Here is a 15,545-nt window from a genome sequence, read left to right as displayed (position 1 = left end):
TGACAATTTCCGATTTACGTAGGTAGTTACCATTCAAAGGTTTATTATCACTTAAGAACTGATTAGTTTTAGTTGGGAATTCTCAATAGAAGTGACTGACTTTTAAAACTAATATCTTCCACATTATTGTTCATATGAAGGATACCGTTGCGATTCGGGCATTGCCATTTTTGCTAAGAGGATTATTCAAAGATTACAACATCTGAATCTATACCTAGAATAGATAAAGCTGATGCTCCAGGTTCTATCTTCTCCGTCTTTATCAGGATAGTTCCATCGTACACCTGGAGTATAAACATTTTTATGTCACGGGTTTCTCCTCGACATTAGGTTCTGAATAATAATTGATTATTGTGGTTACAGTAATACTGCAGGTTAGAACGCGGAAAAGTTTGAAACGGGAAAGATTCAAACTCAAAGATCTGCTAAAAGGTCCTGAATTCTTGCACTAAAGTGAATCGAACCTGTCGGACTTCAACTACTTATTGCTCATTCAAAAAAAAACATTTTTAGTGCTTCCCAATAATTTTTTTTGGCATCTAAATATAAAAATATTTAGAATAGTTCAAAATTATCTTTTCTCTTATTTCTAAATTATTAAAATGTTCTAATATAGGTCTAAACAGTTATTAAAGTTGTTTGTTTACAAATCTGAAGTTGTTTGTATTTTTCCCCTACCTAGATTCTATCCTTGAGAAGGATGATTATTTGATCCTGATTATCCCAGGGTAGACCAAGGGTTTCCTCTACCTAGATTCTATCCTTGAGTAGGATGATTATTTGATCCTGATTATCCCAGGGTAGACCTAGGGTTTCCTCTACCTGTATTTTATCCTTGAGTAGGATGATTATTTGATCCTGATTATCCCAGGGTAGACCTAGGGTTTCCTCTACCTGTATTTTATCCTTGAGTAGGATGATTATTTGATCCTGATTGTTCCAGGATACACCAAGGATCCTCTCTGCTCCGGTTAACTGGAAAACGCTTCTCCAGGATATAGTGGAGATCACGTGAACCCTGATATATTAGGATCAGCTTGTTCACAAGGGATGGGAACTTCAGATATTTGAATGGGTTCAATTCTAAACCCATAGCTTTCTTTGTTATTTATTTGCATTTGCAAAATTACAGTTACCCACTAAAAATGACACTTCAGAGAAGATTGTACGGAATGTTTAGTTTGATCATTAAGTAAACCACCTAAATACTGCTGAAACCAAAAATCAAGCTTTAAATCGTCATAGATTTAGAGTTTTTGGGTCGTCTTTACAGTCTCATCCTTTGTGGGTAACCCTTTACATTTTAATGCACAAGACTTGATTTATTTCCCCTTATAAGATACTTGTATTCTAATCACAGAGATGATATATTTATCTTATACTGCATAATTATTTTCCAAGTACAAATTTTCATCGCTTATTGTTAAGCCTGTGTTTTCGTTGAATTTTAATTATCAATTGAAACTATAGCGGCCTTTTTTTAGTGTGGTGCATATTTTATAATAATATTTCACAAGGTGACCCAATACCGTGGGTCACTGAGGGCGCAGTATTATAGAATAAATTATTAGCATTTATTTGAACCAGTAATATGTTTTTATTTTTTATAATTAGTGTCGTTAATCGTAAGTGAATCGTTTTATTAAAATTTTATAGAAGTTCAAAGATTTTAAATCTGTATTTTGTTAAAGTTTGCTTTTATTACCCTTTGAAATATCTTTAACAAAGAAAAATCAAAAGTGCAAAAATGTTCCTCAAAATGTTACAACGTTTAAGAAAACAATTGCTCTCCGTACACTAGGCTAAATTTTTACAACGACAGAAAATATAAATGGAAAATGAAGGACTTTAAGGCACATCACTACGTAAACCACTTGAAGGCACATCACTAAGTAAACCACTTGAAGGCACATCACTACGTAAACCACTTGAAGGCACATCACTACGTAAACCACTTCAAGGCAAATCACTACGTAAACCACTTCAAGGCAAATCACTACGTAAACCACTTCAAGGCACATCCCTACATAAACCACTTGATGGAACATCATACGTAAACCACTTGAAGGCACATCACTACATAAACCACTTGAAGGCACATCACTACGTAAACCACTTGAAGGAACATCACACGTAAACCACTTGAAGGCACATCACTACATAAACCACTTGAAGGCACATCACTACGTAAACCACTTGAAGGAACATCACTACGTAAACCACTTGAAGGCACATCACTACGTATAATTACTGAGTAAGAACGGAAAAATGAATACTCCGTGGGAGTCCGCTCTGCTGCATGTTTTTTACAATTCTCTTCTGATCTCAGTTCAACCGCCTTTATTTTCTGTCAGTCCCTTTAAGGGTTTAAAATTTCTAACCTCATATCTCCAGCATCAAGAACAGCAATCCTTCTCCCTGATCTATTACAGGATACAGTAGTAGGGACCCGGATACCACTCAACCCGTCCTCTCCATGTCCAAGGTTTCTTACATGTTCTCCCGATCTATTCCAAACCTAAAAAAGCTCTACAATGAGTGTATATTAAGTATTATTTCATGTTCAGAGAAATATTTTTATATTTATATTTATTACTTAAAGTCCTCCAATGTAGCTCTAACGTTGGAAATTCACAAAAAAAATGCTGTTTAATCCACGAACTTTTGTTATTTTTGTTTGTTATTGTGCAAAAAGAAAATGTCTATAAAGGCCACTATTAAAAGTCAAAATAAAAGAAGGGCTCAAAGGGCATAATATTGCTAATAATAATAAATTCAGTGATCAAAGATGACCTTGAAGTTTCAAGTTTCACGGGACACCCAATAATGATTGTAACTGTTACTAACCTGTATTTTTGTATCCCCAGTGTTGGTTAGATAAATCCTTTGTTTGAGGTCGACCATAAGACAGCTTGGGCTCGACATTTTACCCTTCCTACAATTATTAAAAAAATTTCATTTTCAAATCTATTTATTATCATTTATAAATAAAGGGTTTGTCAAAAAGAATAAGACTTTAATTACTACTTGAACATTTTATTTGGATTTTATGCATTAGTCTTTTCATGATAACATGAGATTACTGCTGGAATTTGATTAGTCAACTCATGATTCGGTCACACTTTCGTTTTAAAGTATATTTCTCGTATTCATTTTTTAGGGGGTTGCATAATCTTACTTTGTGTTCTCCTTCCCAATACAGTTCAGAACAGCAAAGGTATCACCATTGATAATCCAAATGCACTGCTGCCTTTGGTCTACAAATAGTTTTAATGGTGATTGCAACAATGTTTTCGGCTTGTTTTTATTTAATGCTTTCTGGGTTGATTAAAAAAAAGAATGTTAAATCTTAACTCAGCTAAAATCATGTTGACAAAGGTTTTGCAACAAATTAATCCCTAAATCTTTTCAACCCGATATCGTAGACCTTTTATATATCAAATTTTGACTTTGTTTGATCAAATCGTCCAATTTAGAAATATCAAAAGTTTGCAATGATAAAGAGATTCGGAAGTTTGAGTATGTTGCGAAAATTTGATGATCTAAGGAATAAAAAAATATTGAACATCTAATGGCAAAATTTTTTTTAATCCTTTTAATATTATTTACCCAAACATTTGTTTATTTTCCCTCAAAACCCATTTATTTTTTGCAAATTAGTAAATAAAACCTTTGAAAAATTAATTCAGAAATGATTTTTTAAGAAAATATACATCCCTGAGATTAGCGCTATATCTCACACTAAAATTCCGACCTTATAGGTCCTGATGTAAGTTTCTTTTAAAAATTGAGATCTAATCAAATTAAAAAGGGGAAAATATAATGGGGGAGGCAAGTCTCCAGGGCCCAGGCCCCTTTCCCTGTCTAATTTTTACCTGCAACATAAACTTCTCTGTGTGTAATGTTGAAGCCTATACTGATAGGATAGAGCATTCCCTGGTGAGCAACTGTGTTTACTAATTTACCCTCCTGACTAAATATTCCAATCTCCCCAGAACCTATCAACAAAAAAAAGGAATATCAAAAAATTATGAAAATAGGTATTTCGATAACGATCTCTTAAAATCTATCATTTTGTTTTTATTTATAAAAACGTTTTAAAAAAAAATAAAATTTGCCCATCCCTACCTGTGGCGCAGACCCAGACTTGACCGTTCCAGGGGCACTCAGCAGCAGCAGAGGGTTGGACGCATCCGCTCCAGGTCAACTTCGCCACATCTTGCAGGTGACTCATCCTGGGACCAGATTTAATCAATTGGAGAGATCGCTGAACTAAATACCGCTGGTTCAAGTGTTAACAATTGCTTAAATCCTGAATAAATTCAGGATATGAGCCATTGAGCACTTTAGAATTAGCGAAGTTTGGGGTAGGTAGTTCAGTAGCTAAGTATGGGGTAGGTAGTTCAGTAGCTAAGTATGGGGTAGGTAGTTCAGTAGCTAAGTATTGGGTAGGTAGTTCAGTAGCTAAGTATAGGGTAGGTAGTTCAGCGACGTCTCTCTAATTCATCAAATTCAGTTCCTCGTACATAAAAATGGGACCCATTAAACTGTGCGGTAGAAAGACGACTGTTAGCCTCAAATTATGATTTAAAATAGTCCAATGTACATGAAACACAACAGTTTATTATACACAGCTGACCCATTTCACTTAATAAGTTGACGCTTATACTACTGGCAAAACTATTTACTTTATAACAACATCAAATAAATATAAGATTTCTAGTTATATGTCGTCTTTCTATTCCACGTTTTATGGGTCTCTCCGTGTGGGTACATAAGGAAATATAGAATACTACAAATACATGTCCCTCATATAATAGCTCTCTGTGGACCAGAGCCTGTCTACTTTTGTTGCAGAAAACTGGGTGCACTAGACGGGCTGGTACGAGTAAGCACTAGACCGGTTTAGGATCATGCCACGATTAGTTTAATCTCGTTGGTTTGAACATTGAAGTGGATTCAGTGGATACTGTTCTGAATCGACCATGGCACTTCTAATATTTAAGGATTACCTATTTTATTGTATAACTCTCTTGAACTCCCAAAAACATGATCGAAATTGGTTGTAAAGAAGGTTAGATTGTATAACAGTATGAATTATAATTAGACTTCAAATTTTCCAATTTCCATGATGAATTTGAATAAACAGCAGTCTGGATCAATATTTGTTTTTCAATTTTTAGAATTGACATTTTATATCTAAATAAAATAAAAACTTGATTAAACCTGACATATTTAATGGGACTGTACACGTAATTTTAAGTTAAACTCCATTTAGAGAGGAGCACAGATTCAACACTCAACTTTTTTTTTCTTAGCAAAAATTATGAATATATTTTAGTTTTTCTACCTCAAAATTGATAATTTATAACTATGTACAATATTATCTTTAAAAAATTGGAGTTTTTAGTGCTGGGGTTTCCCCTTTCTTTTCCCTCTGCTATTCACCCTTCCTTTCTTTTTTTTCCCTTTTTTTAAATTACTTTGTGATTAGTGTAATATATTTGTTAATTTTAAGAAATAAAATGTATCTATAAAACTGGCTAATAATTGTTATAGTTATAAATTATAAAATGTAAAGTGTATTTATTATAATGTTAGCCGAAATATATATCTATCTATCTATCTAATTGTGTGTTCTTTATAAAATTAACTTTCGGATATTATTCAACAGAGAAAAAGCATGTATTTACATGTATTTCTAGATAAAAAAGGGTCCGTTTTAAATCGTTCATGCCATACTAGAAATTACACTTACAGTCCCTTTAACCTTGATAAATAATCTTAAAGACTTACGCAACATTTGTTTTTCCTTTTTTAATTTTGTCTCCATGTTCTCTGTCCACTAGAGTGATGTTCTCTGTATCAATATCAATCTTGTCCGCCATAAACCCCTCCAGGTCTTTAATCAGCTTATCATAGTCCCCCCGCATACTCTTCAACTGTAACATCTACATAAAAAATAATCAAAAATTATTTTGGTCATGATGATGTTTTTTCCTCTTAAAATCCTATTAATTTGTGCATCACAATTTATATAGGAATTCAGAGACTACTTGAAAATCGTCTATAATTTCTGATAATATAGTTAAGTGTCAAGTAGTGTATCAAAAAAAAAATTTACGTCTTCAGAGCTTTTTAAACTTTGACCTTTCTTTTTCTTCTTTTTTAATAAATTGGAATCTGAACTAAAGTTATGAATATCTTTAATGTTTTGACTGGGAAACGACTTAAATTATGATTACGAAATAGTTTAATTCCCTTCTCTGTTGGGACACCCTGTAGACATTTTTTGTTTTTCAACTGCAGTGCGCAGAAACATGGCAAAATGTACACGCTTTAAAAGTTTGCTTCCCATTTTTTTACGTTACAAAATTTAGAGCCTGACAGAAGATATATTATTGATTTTGTCTTGCTCTGCAGGCTGTATCCTCTATTAGAGCCAAAAGAAGTTCATATACTTTAAAGGAAACTTGTAGAAACTAGAAAATAATATTTTATGAATTATAAACTTGGTTTATTTGTATACCCTCTGGTAACTTGAAACCCATTAAACTTTTCAAGATTAAAAACGGATTTAAGGAGAGTACCAACACAACCTTCTGCTCCTGAGTTCCTCCGTCTGTTCCTGTTCCCAGCTTTTTAATCATCTTCTCTGTTCCATTTCTCAATCTGGGAACACAAACAAAATAATGTAAAAAGTTAATATTTTTGAAATTTAAATATTTATTTCGTAAAATAAATAATAAAGTTATAAAAATGTTTTGAATTAAACTAAAATTCATACAAAATTGAAATTTCTCAGACCCTCTCACGCCCCTAACCATTACCTCTCCATCTCTACATTTTTAGAGTTCAGAAGATCACAGAGTTCTTCATCTAGCTTTGATCTTCTGTTCTGAATACTGGAGATCTTGATCTCTACAGCCTAACCGCAGCGAACTCAAATATGTAAATAATTCAGAGGCAGAGATTTAAGCGCCAAGTCTCGACTCTCGAGTCTAAATCATTTAGTCTCTATTCTAACGTTCAAAGTTAGGGCCGACGTTTTGAGTTTATTCAAATTGGTTAAAAATTAGATACGACTCAGAGAAAAACTCATCTGAAGGCTGGAAGTCTTGAAACTAATTTTTCACTGATTATTACAATTCGGCCTCATAGGGCAGTCTTAAGAACTAAAATTGCCCCCCCCCCCCTCTATTTTCTTATTGTGATACAAATCTATAACATTTGATACGTTTATGGGCTTTACTTCAATAATCTGCAAAAAAATGGCAAATTTGTAAAAATCCAAATATTAATTGCAAAATCTAGCTATTAAAAATTGCGCAAATTGCAACAAATTATAAATTTTTGAAAAGTCCTTGACCCAACGAATTCAAATAGGCAAAAAAACATTCGCAAAATTTGTAAAACCTAAATGTGTATTCCAGAAAAACGGAAAATGTTCAAATTCCCTTTAAAGACCTCTTTACAAAAATCTGTGCCGAATTTCTTTGCAAAAATTGTGCAATCTGTTTGCATTTGTTATAGGCTTTCCAAAGAGCTACAAAATGTGAAATCCAAAGACTGGCATAGGTCTAAATATAGATTTAGTCTGATATAGGTCAAATAGGCAGTATGCCTGAGGACTCATGCAGTAGGTATAAAAGCGCAGCTTTTAGCCTTAAGTGAGGGGCATGGGTCTGTTAGAAAAGTCAGAAAATTTGAGCTTCCTAGCTAAAATACTTTTAAGTTATTTAAAAAAATGATAGGGGGAGTCAAATTGCCCCCCCCCCCCCGCAGGCCATATAGGGTTAGATAGTTTCTGTAATTATGTTATGTTGTGTTCCGAATCCATTCTTTAGAAAATTTATTTTATGGTTTAAATAAATCAGGATTGATTAATTGACTGAGTAAAAATTACTTTCTCATTGTTTTCGCAACATTTTCAAATATTTAGTTTTCCTCGTCTGCTACAACAGCTATATCTGACATCTGGTCCTAAAACAACGAGAATAGAACTTGGGAAAGGAGGATATATACAGTGAACGAGAATAGAACTAAGGATACAGGGATGATACAGTTACGTATAATAGCAGCTTATAAACTTTAATCATTGTAAACAAGGCCTGATATATTACAAGAGTTCGTAGCTCAGGTATGAATTTGAACAATAGAGTTGATTTAGATTCGAGACTAAGCTTTTAAATCACGGCCCTCGGATTGTATCCTGTATACCTGGATTCTTAAACACCATACGAAGGAATCAAGAGGGACTCCAAGGTGTCCTGGAGTGTATACGTTGAATTCCAAAAGAATGAATATGATGAGGGACTACAAGGTATGGAGTGTTTACCTTGAACTCTCCGAGGGATATGGAAAGGGACTCCAAGGTATCCTGGAGTGTATACCTTGAATTCTCCGAGGGATATGGAGAGGGACTCCATGGTATCCTGGAGTGTATACCTTGAACGAGAGATATGGAGAGGGACTCCATGGTATCCTGGAGTGTATACCTTGAACAAGGGATATGGCGAGGGACTCTTATGTCTCCTGGTGTATTTACCTTGAACTCCTCGAGGGATATGGCGAGGGACTCTAATGTCTCCTGGTGTATTTACCTTGAACTCCTCGAGAGATATGGCGAGGGACTCTAATGTCTCCTGAAGATGAATACTCATCGTCTCTTTCTGTTCCTCCAGTAGGTTCAAGTGCGGGTCCAGACATAGAGAACAATATTTCTAAATTATATACATATTTCAGTTTTCAAACTTCACATTTTTTTAAAAAAGGATTTTTGCTAAAAAATATGTTTACGTCTCTATCCTCAAAAGTCAAAACTCTTTGAACAACTCTAAATATATATAAATCCATCTGTTAACGAATACGTTCTAAGATCCTAACTTTCACGGAATTATTTGATATTTTTCGCAGGAATTTAAAACAGTATCACCAAATAAGAAAAACATTTTTACGCATTTAGCCTTATTGGGCATTAGATCTGTCACTAAAATTTATTAAGATTTGCCCAAGTACTCCATCTTTGAAACCTGAAGCTATAGATATACGCCCTAGGAACCTTGACATCTAAATACTTGTGACAAATACGAATAATTGAATGAATAACATGAATTATGATTGAAATTGTTAAAATGTATGGGAATTGGGGGAGAAACTTTTGATTTGTATATAGCACTAAGCTGCAGTTAAAGAACTCTATGTAGAGTGTAGACTCAAAAAGACTTTTAAGTCGTTTCTCTACTAAACTGGGTTGCGCATTTCTGCTACAGGAAAACTTGTAGGAATTATCATAAATAAACCCCCCAAAAAAGGCAATATCTTCCACATTACCGGTGAGATAAAGATTCCAATGGTATGCTGTTGTCAATCGGACATTGTCATCTTTTCATGGAGGATCATTTGATATTACGAGAACAGTCCCTTTAAGTCCTTTTAATGTGTCTCATAAACTGTCAAGGGGGGAACTGCAACGAGGTTATAGTGTATAGAGTGAAGATTTACGCTAATCCTTTACTAATTGTATAGGCCATGAACTATACCGAGAGCGTACTGCATATTTGTTTATTACAAGTTGATTCTGGCCTAACCATATAGTATATCAATATTAGTAAACAGTTGTAAGTGTAAAGTACAGCTACCTGAGCACACAGGTAGAGAACTATCACCCCCCCCCCCCCTGGGAAACTGCTTTTATACCTTGTTACAATGAAGACAGGATCGGGCGTCAATATCTTCAGAGTTACAACTGCCACAGTTCTGCAGGTTTTAGAACAATAAAAATAAATAATTTTGAAATCAAGATTAGACATGCCTGGAAAGTCCAGATTTTACAGGAAGTTTTTGAAACAAGAGTAAACTTCTAAATTTCTTTTGGGTGACATAAGTATGAATAAGATAAAAATGATTAAATTGCAATGCTATCTTTTTTGTTAAAAAAACTTACTTAAAGTGATGGACCATGGTTATGTAAGGTAGTTAAAATAAGTATGTAGTGTTGTGGACAAATTCTTTAGAATTCATTTAAGACATTTTAAACTTTTCAAAGATTTGTAAATCCTGAGTTTGAGCGCAAAGTCTACTTTCAAAATCGTACTTTTTGGTGGATACGTTTTCAGAATTTTTTTATTATTGAATAACGACGACAAAAAATGTAAACAAAATTCTAAAGTAAACTTATTAGTTGTTTAGGAACAGGTTGAGAAAATAAAAATTAACTGTTATCATCGAAAATAAGTAATCTTGTTCAATTATTAGTTTCTATAATCCTCTTTAATTACCAAGAATTTCTGCAGATTTTCTAGATTTTTTATTAAAAGAAACGACATTTGAAGAATTTGAAGAAATCTGCGAACAAATTCAAAGAAAATAAGAAATTCAATATAATGATGAAAAAGGAAATAATTAATTCTAACTTCCAGAGGCTTTTACTATAGAATTTTAACTATATTTTACGTCGTCGTTATTTTATAATTAAAAAAAAACAGATTCTGAAAACATACCCAACAAACTTCATGATTTAGAACGTCGACTTTCCGCTCAAACTCAGTAATTATTCATCGTGGAAACGTTGCATACGTCTCAAATGAATCGTAAAGAATTTGTCCACAACACTGCATAATCAGCTTAAACTACCTTACATAGCTCCGGACCAAATATAATCTAAAATAGAACTGATTACTCGCCTCATTCCTTAATTTTCTAATTCTATATATCTTTGCAACCTGATGTGTAAAAACATTTATACTTCAGCTTGCCAAGATAAAATGGATTAGAAAACTAGAATTTGTGCCGAGTAACCAGTTGCTAAGTTTAAAATATGGCCCCCATGGTCATTGTCAGACAGATTTAAATTATTCAGAATTTAGAAAATTAACGTTGAAATTAAGAAAATCTGCCAAATATTTCTAGTGTTATTTTTTCAACGCAAGGAAAAACAAAGCTTTCAGACAAAATCAATATTGAAGCTAATATAATTCTAGAATTCGAGCCCAAGCAAAATAGTAAACTTGAAGTTCAACACCGACATTGGATTAAGCTTATTTCAAGCAATTTTAAATATAACGTGAATTATAATTCAAAAAAAGTTAAAAAAAAAAAAAGAAATAAGAAGAAATTTATCTCCTAAAAATTTTTTCTTTTTAAATTCTTAAAATTTTAGTGATGAAGTTCGTGTTAATTTCTAAGTATCCCAAGATTAAAGGTTAGTTGTTAAATCAATATAATAAACTGCAATTGTTTGTAATACATTAGTAAAACAAATAGTATCAAATAGAGAATATTTGAATAAAATGTTGGACAAATAATAAGTTTTCTTTTATAATTATTATTTAAATTTTTATAAAATGAATAGATTGTTTCTTAATTATGAAATTCGGACTTTTATAACAACAGCTTTTAACCATGCATCCCTAATTAGTTTTTTTTAATTGGCAGAATTAGAACTTTCAGATATGATAATGAAATATGCGATTCTATTAATCTATTAAATTAGCATCCCAACATTTATTAAATTCCACTCCATGCAAAAGAAACGCTATGCTTGCAGCACTGAGGATGCACAACAGTTGAACGTACAGATGAACTCAATTTTCATTTATAAAAATATGGATATCTACGTCCTCCTTGATCAAACATAGATTTAAAGGGATAGAACCTTGTGTATAAATCAAAATTACGTCTACTGTCTCTTTAAGGTGAAATATAAATTATTTTAAAGTTCTATTTTTGTTATTTCCTGGTTCTGTTTAATCTCAACAGGATTGTCTCCTGGTTCAACCTTAGCTCCAGGAGTAAAGTCAGGAAGGTTGGTTAGACCCGGAGTAACGGTTACAACCTTAAATAGGAAGATTGTGATAATTCTATTCAAGTTTTAATGGTATATACAGGGTTATCCACAAAGGAATATACTTAAGAGACGACTCTACGGAAATTATTCAATAATTTTTAACATAATTATGAGTCCCTGCAGCTGTAATATAAGTGTTTCTTTTCTTGGATTAGTGATTATAACATTGACTAGAGCCAACAACAAATTTAAATCTTCATTTTGTCATATTTAATGAGTATATGGTCGTCATTATAGTCTCATTCTTTGTAGGTAACCCTGTATGTTATTAGCTAAGGATTCGGAAACCAGTTTTCACCGCTAACTAAGTTTTCCTAAAATAAAGCCAATAAGCTATTAAGATATTTCAAACTTAGATAATTTAATCTATAAGTACTATTAGTTTGAAATATCTAAGGTCTACGACATTGGGTTACAAAGATATAGAGATTAGAAAATCAGAGTTTGTGGCAAAAACTCAACTCCTTTTAATTAGATTTAAATTTGAAGTGCTTCAGTGAATTTTCAAAACGCTTATTGACGAAAAGTATATTTTTGGATAATAATCATAATATATAATATTTTACAAATGTTGCAGTTTTTTTTAAGAAAAACTTATTTTTGGGGATTAAGTTTTCTGTATTTTTTAAGATGTTGATTGATTAATGTATCGACAGAATTCATATTCGTTTATAAATACCTTTTTGCTTAGTTGATTGAAATAGCGTTTTTTCATAATTGTAAAATATGAAGTATTTGTATTACAATAAAGATGTTTTGATTAATTAAAGATTCAAAATAGAATATTTATGTATAACCTGTATATGTCCAATTTTTTAAAATTCATAAAATAATATTAAGAAAATATAGAACAGATTTACAATATATGTTTTACATACATTTCTGCATTTAGGGCAGTCTAGGAGCATCTTAGGGTTGACATATTGGATAAGACAGGAGCAGCAGAATGTATGCTGACAAGGCAGCAGCTTAGCCCCTGACAGCTCCTTGTAACAGACACCACACACTTTCTTCTCAATATGCTGAAAAAAAACCTGGTGGGAGAGAGAGAGACCGACTATGTAACATATTTGAGCTGAAATTGCCGATTGTAGAGAAAAACTTTAGGATTCATTTGATACCAAAGAGATATTTCTACGGTGAACAATATTTAAATAAAAGCGTGAAATCGGTTTTATAATATTCACCAGTCGTTTCAGCCAGCAGAAGAAATATTTTTAACAATTATTTTATTAACCCGGGCTAAACATGTAAAAAAATTTAATTTATTGACTAATTTGCTATTTAGGAACATATTGCTTAAAAGAAATTATCGATGAAAGCCATAGTAGAACCATGGAATCGATAATATCATTATTTTTCACAGATTTCTTCGTGTCGTCTTCACATTTAAAATTAAGAAAACCTCCAACAAACAACTGTAGCTGAAGGTATTTTCATAAACCTGCGAGATTTTAAAATGGATTTTTATAACTTATTTCCAATGATAGAAGTTTATTATTTTTCTCAGACTATTCCTGCATCTAGTTTTCTCAGTCTATTCCTGCATCTGTTTTCTCAGTCTATTCCTGCATCTAGTTTTCTCAGTCTATTCCTGCATCTATGTTTTCTCAGTCTATTCCTGCATCTAGTTTGTGTGAATAGTATTTGTTACATGTTTTGTCCATGCTTTTTGGGAACTTTAAAATAACTTTCTCACTGGTATTAAAAGAATCCTAAAGTTTTTCAAGTTCAAATATGTTTCGTAGCCGGTCTCTACCCTTAAAGACACTGTAAGCGTAATTGCATCTTACATAAGTGAACTTGTATTTAAAGAGTTAAAATAAACGCCTCTGCAAAACTATTCCCTTTAAATATTTGTCGGAGCAAACATAATAGAGTTATTTTTATTTTTCTTTCTGGAAATTGATAGCTTTAAATTTCTATGCATCACAGGAACAATATATTTAATTGAAATACGACGATATCTTCCTTAATGTTAATTCGGGTAAAATTTCAAAAGAACCAGTATGGGAATATAACTTGTTAAATAGAGGGTCCCTTAATATAACGTTGAATTTCCCGGTTAAAAATAAAGATTAAACGTTATTTTGTTCCTTATATGGCTCAAAGATTTTGAAATTAACTTATAATATTAATCAAGAAGATTACCGAAGATGATGCCGATCTGCTGATTTTCTTTTCACGTCGATCTTCTCTCATAGTTGCCGATCTTTGAACTCCAGACACTGATTTCTTTGGAACTATAGGGGTATCTACCAATATATTAATAGTAAGGGTATCTACCAATATATAAACAGTAAGGGTATCTACCAATATGTAAACAGTAAGGGTATCTCCCAATATATAAACAGTAAGGTTATCTACCAATATATAAACAGTAAGGGTATACACCAATATATAAACAGTAAGGGTATACACCAATATATAAACAGTAAGGGTATTTACCAATATATAAACAGTAAGGGTATCTACCAATATGTGAACAGTAAGGGTATCTATCAATATGTAAACAGTATGGGTATCTATCAATATTTATACAGTAAGGGTATCTACCAATATATAAACAGTAAGGGTATCTACCAATATGTAAACAGTAAGGGTATCTACCAAAATATAAACAGTAAGGGTATCTACAATTGCTGTGTCTCATGATCATTGGACTATGTAAAGTCATTGCTTAAGTCTTAAAGTCGTCTTACGTTTTCCACAGTTTTATGGTTCTCACTGTATACCTGGATCTTGGAGACGTGAACTAGAACTTTTCTTTACAAAAACCTTCTCCGGTTGAACACTTTTAGTAGGAGTAAGGTCTTGAACCCCCCTAGCTGATGTCAGCTCCTGATCTTCATCTCCTACTCCTCGAACCTTCCTGCTTAGTTTACGGATCATCCTGCACTGTATTACCTGAAGTTAGATCTTTTGAATGAGATAATTCATAACGGCTTATCTTTATACCCACAACGGAAGTTTTTTATTAAAATAACCGAGGGATTAACTATACAACCATTAACCATACTCCGATACAATGAGTCCTAAAAAAAAGCTTTTCACCGAGTTTATTCAGAGGAGATAAGAGATATTCGTATTTTGTATACTTTTTTAGTCTTTTCGACTGGATCTTAAATATTTAAATTAAACCTCCAAACAGGGAGGGAACCGATTTAAAATACAAAAGTTTTCATCTCCCGAACTTTAGAAAATGATAATTTTAAATCTCTCTTGTCCTACATGGAATGTTTTTAAGTTTAATGCTATAAATAAGTTTTTTTATATGACAAATCTCAAAAGTAGGAAAACAGCTTGATCTTAATTTTAAAAAATTGCATGTTAATGATTATCCTACAAAATGTTTCCTATATTGTAATTGCTTTATTTCGTAATAATAACTGTAATGATAAATATGTTTTGTAATGAGTAATGACCAATGTCGCCTATTTGTGCATAATTTTGCATATTTGGTTTTCTTTTGTAAATTATATATTCAAAATATCTGAACAAATTTTAACAACACCATTTATATATGTAAGTATATCTTTGCGTGTGAATAAATCTTTATAATAATAATATAAATTTTTTTCCAAACAGAGTTTTTGCCTCTCAGCATATTTAAAAATAAAAACGTTCAAACAATTTCTTTTATAAAGCTTTCTGTTTATTTGAACTAACTGTATGTCATGTTACCGGTTTGAACACC

At 32.3% G+C, this 15,545-nt stretch overlaps 1 protein-coding gene across 1 annotated transcript in view; it reads right to left on the bottom strand.

The window, feature by feature from the left end:
* The window catches only part of LOC111695114 (uncharacterized), a 16,297-nt gene extending 752 nt beyond the window's left edge, over window positions 1-15,545 (bottom strand). Inside the window, exons 1-18 of the mRNA XM_023464313.1 lie at window positions 15,533-15,545; window positions 14,584-14,755; window positions 14,000-14,103; window positions 12,727-12,870; window positions 11,738-11,836; window positions 9,700-9,759; window positions 8,604-8,723; window positions 7,948-7,983; window positions 6,831-6,928; window positions 6,600-6,672; window positions 5,797-5,951; window positions 4,129-4,235; window positions 3,876-3,998; window positions 3,179-3,257; window positions 2,848-2,935; window positions 2,382-2,518; window positions 895-1,018; window positions 215-284 (exon numbers count right to left, since the gene is read on the bottom strand). Of these exons, the coding sequence (XP_023320081.1) occupies window positions 215-284; window positions 895-1,018; window positions 2,382-2,518; window positions 2,848-2,935; window positions 3,179-3,257; window positions 3,876-3,998; window positions 4,129-4,235; window positions 5,797-5,951; window positions 6,600-6,672; window positions 6,831-6,928; window positions 7,948-7,983; window positions 8,604-8,723; window positions 9,700-9,759; window positions 11,738-11,836; window positions 12,727-12,870; window positions 14,000-14,103; window positions 14,584-14,740 (1,774 nt within the window). The 5' untranslated portion in view covers window positions 14,741-14,755; window positions 15,533-15,545. The remainder of the gene's footprint in view (window positions 1-214; window positions 285-894; window positions 1,019-2,381; window positions 2,519-2,847; window positions 2,936-3,178; window positions 3,258-3,875; window positions 3,999-4,128; window positions 4,236-5,796; window positions 5,952-6,599; window positions 6,673-6,830; window positions 6,929-7,947; window positions 7,984-8,603; window positions 8,724-9,699; window positions 9,760-11,737; window positions 11,837-12,726; window positions 12,871-13,999; window positions 14,104-14,583; window positions 14,756-15,532) is intronic.

This window comes from Eurytemora carolleeae, unplaced genomic scaffold (assembly GCF_000591075.1).
Source record: "Eurytemora carolleeae unplaced genomic scaffold, Eaff_2.0 scaffold212, whole genome shotgun sequence".
In the NCBI taxonomy this organism is placed as follows: Eukaryota; Metazoa; Arthropoda; class Copepoda; order Calanoida; family Temoridae; genus Eurytemora; species Eurytemora carolleeae.
This window is presented reverse-complemented; position numbering and strand designations above follow the sequence as displayed.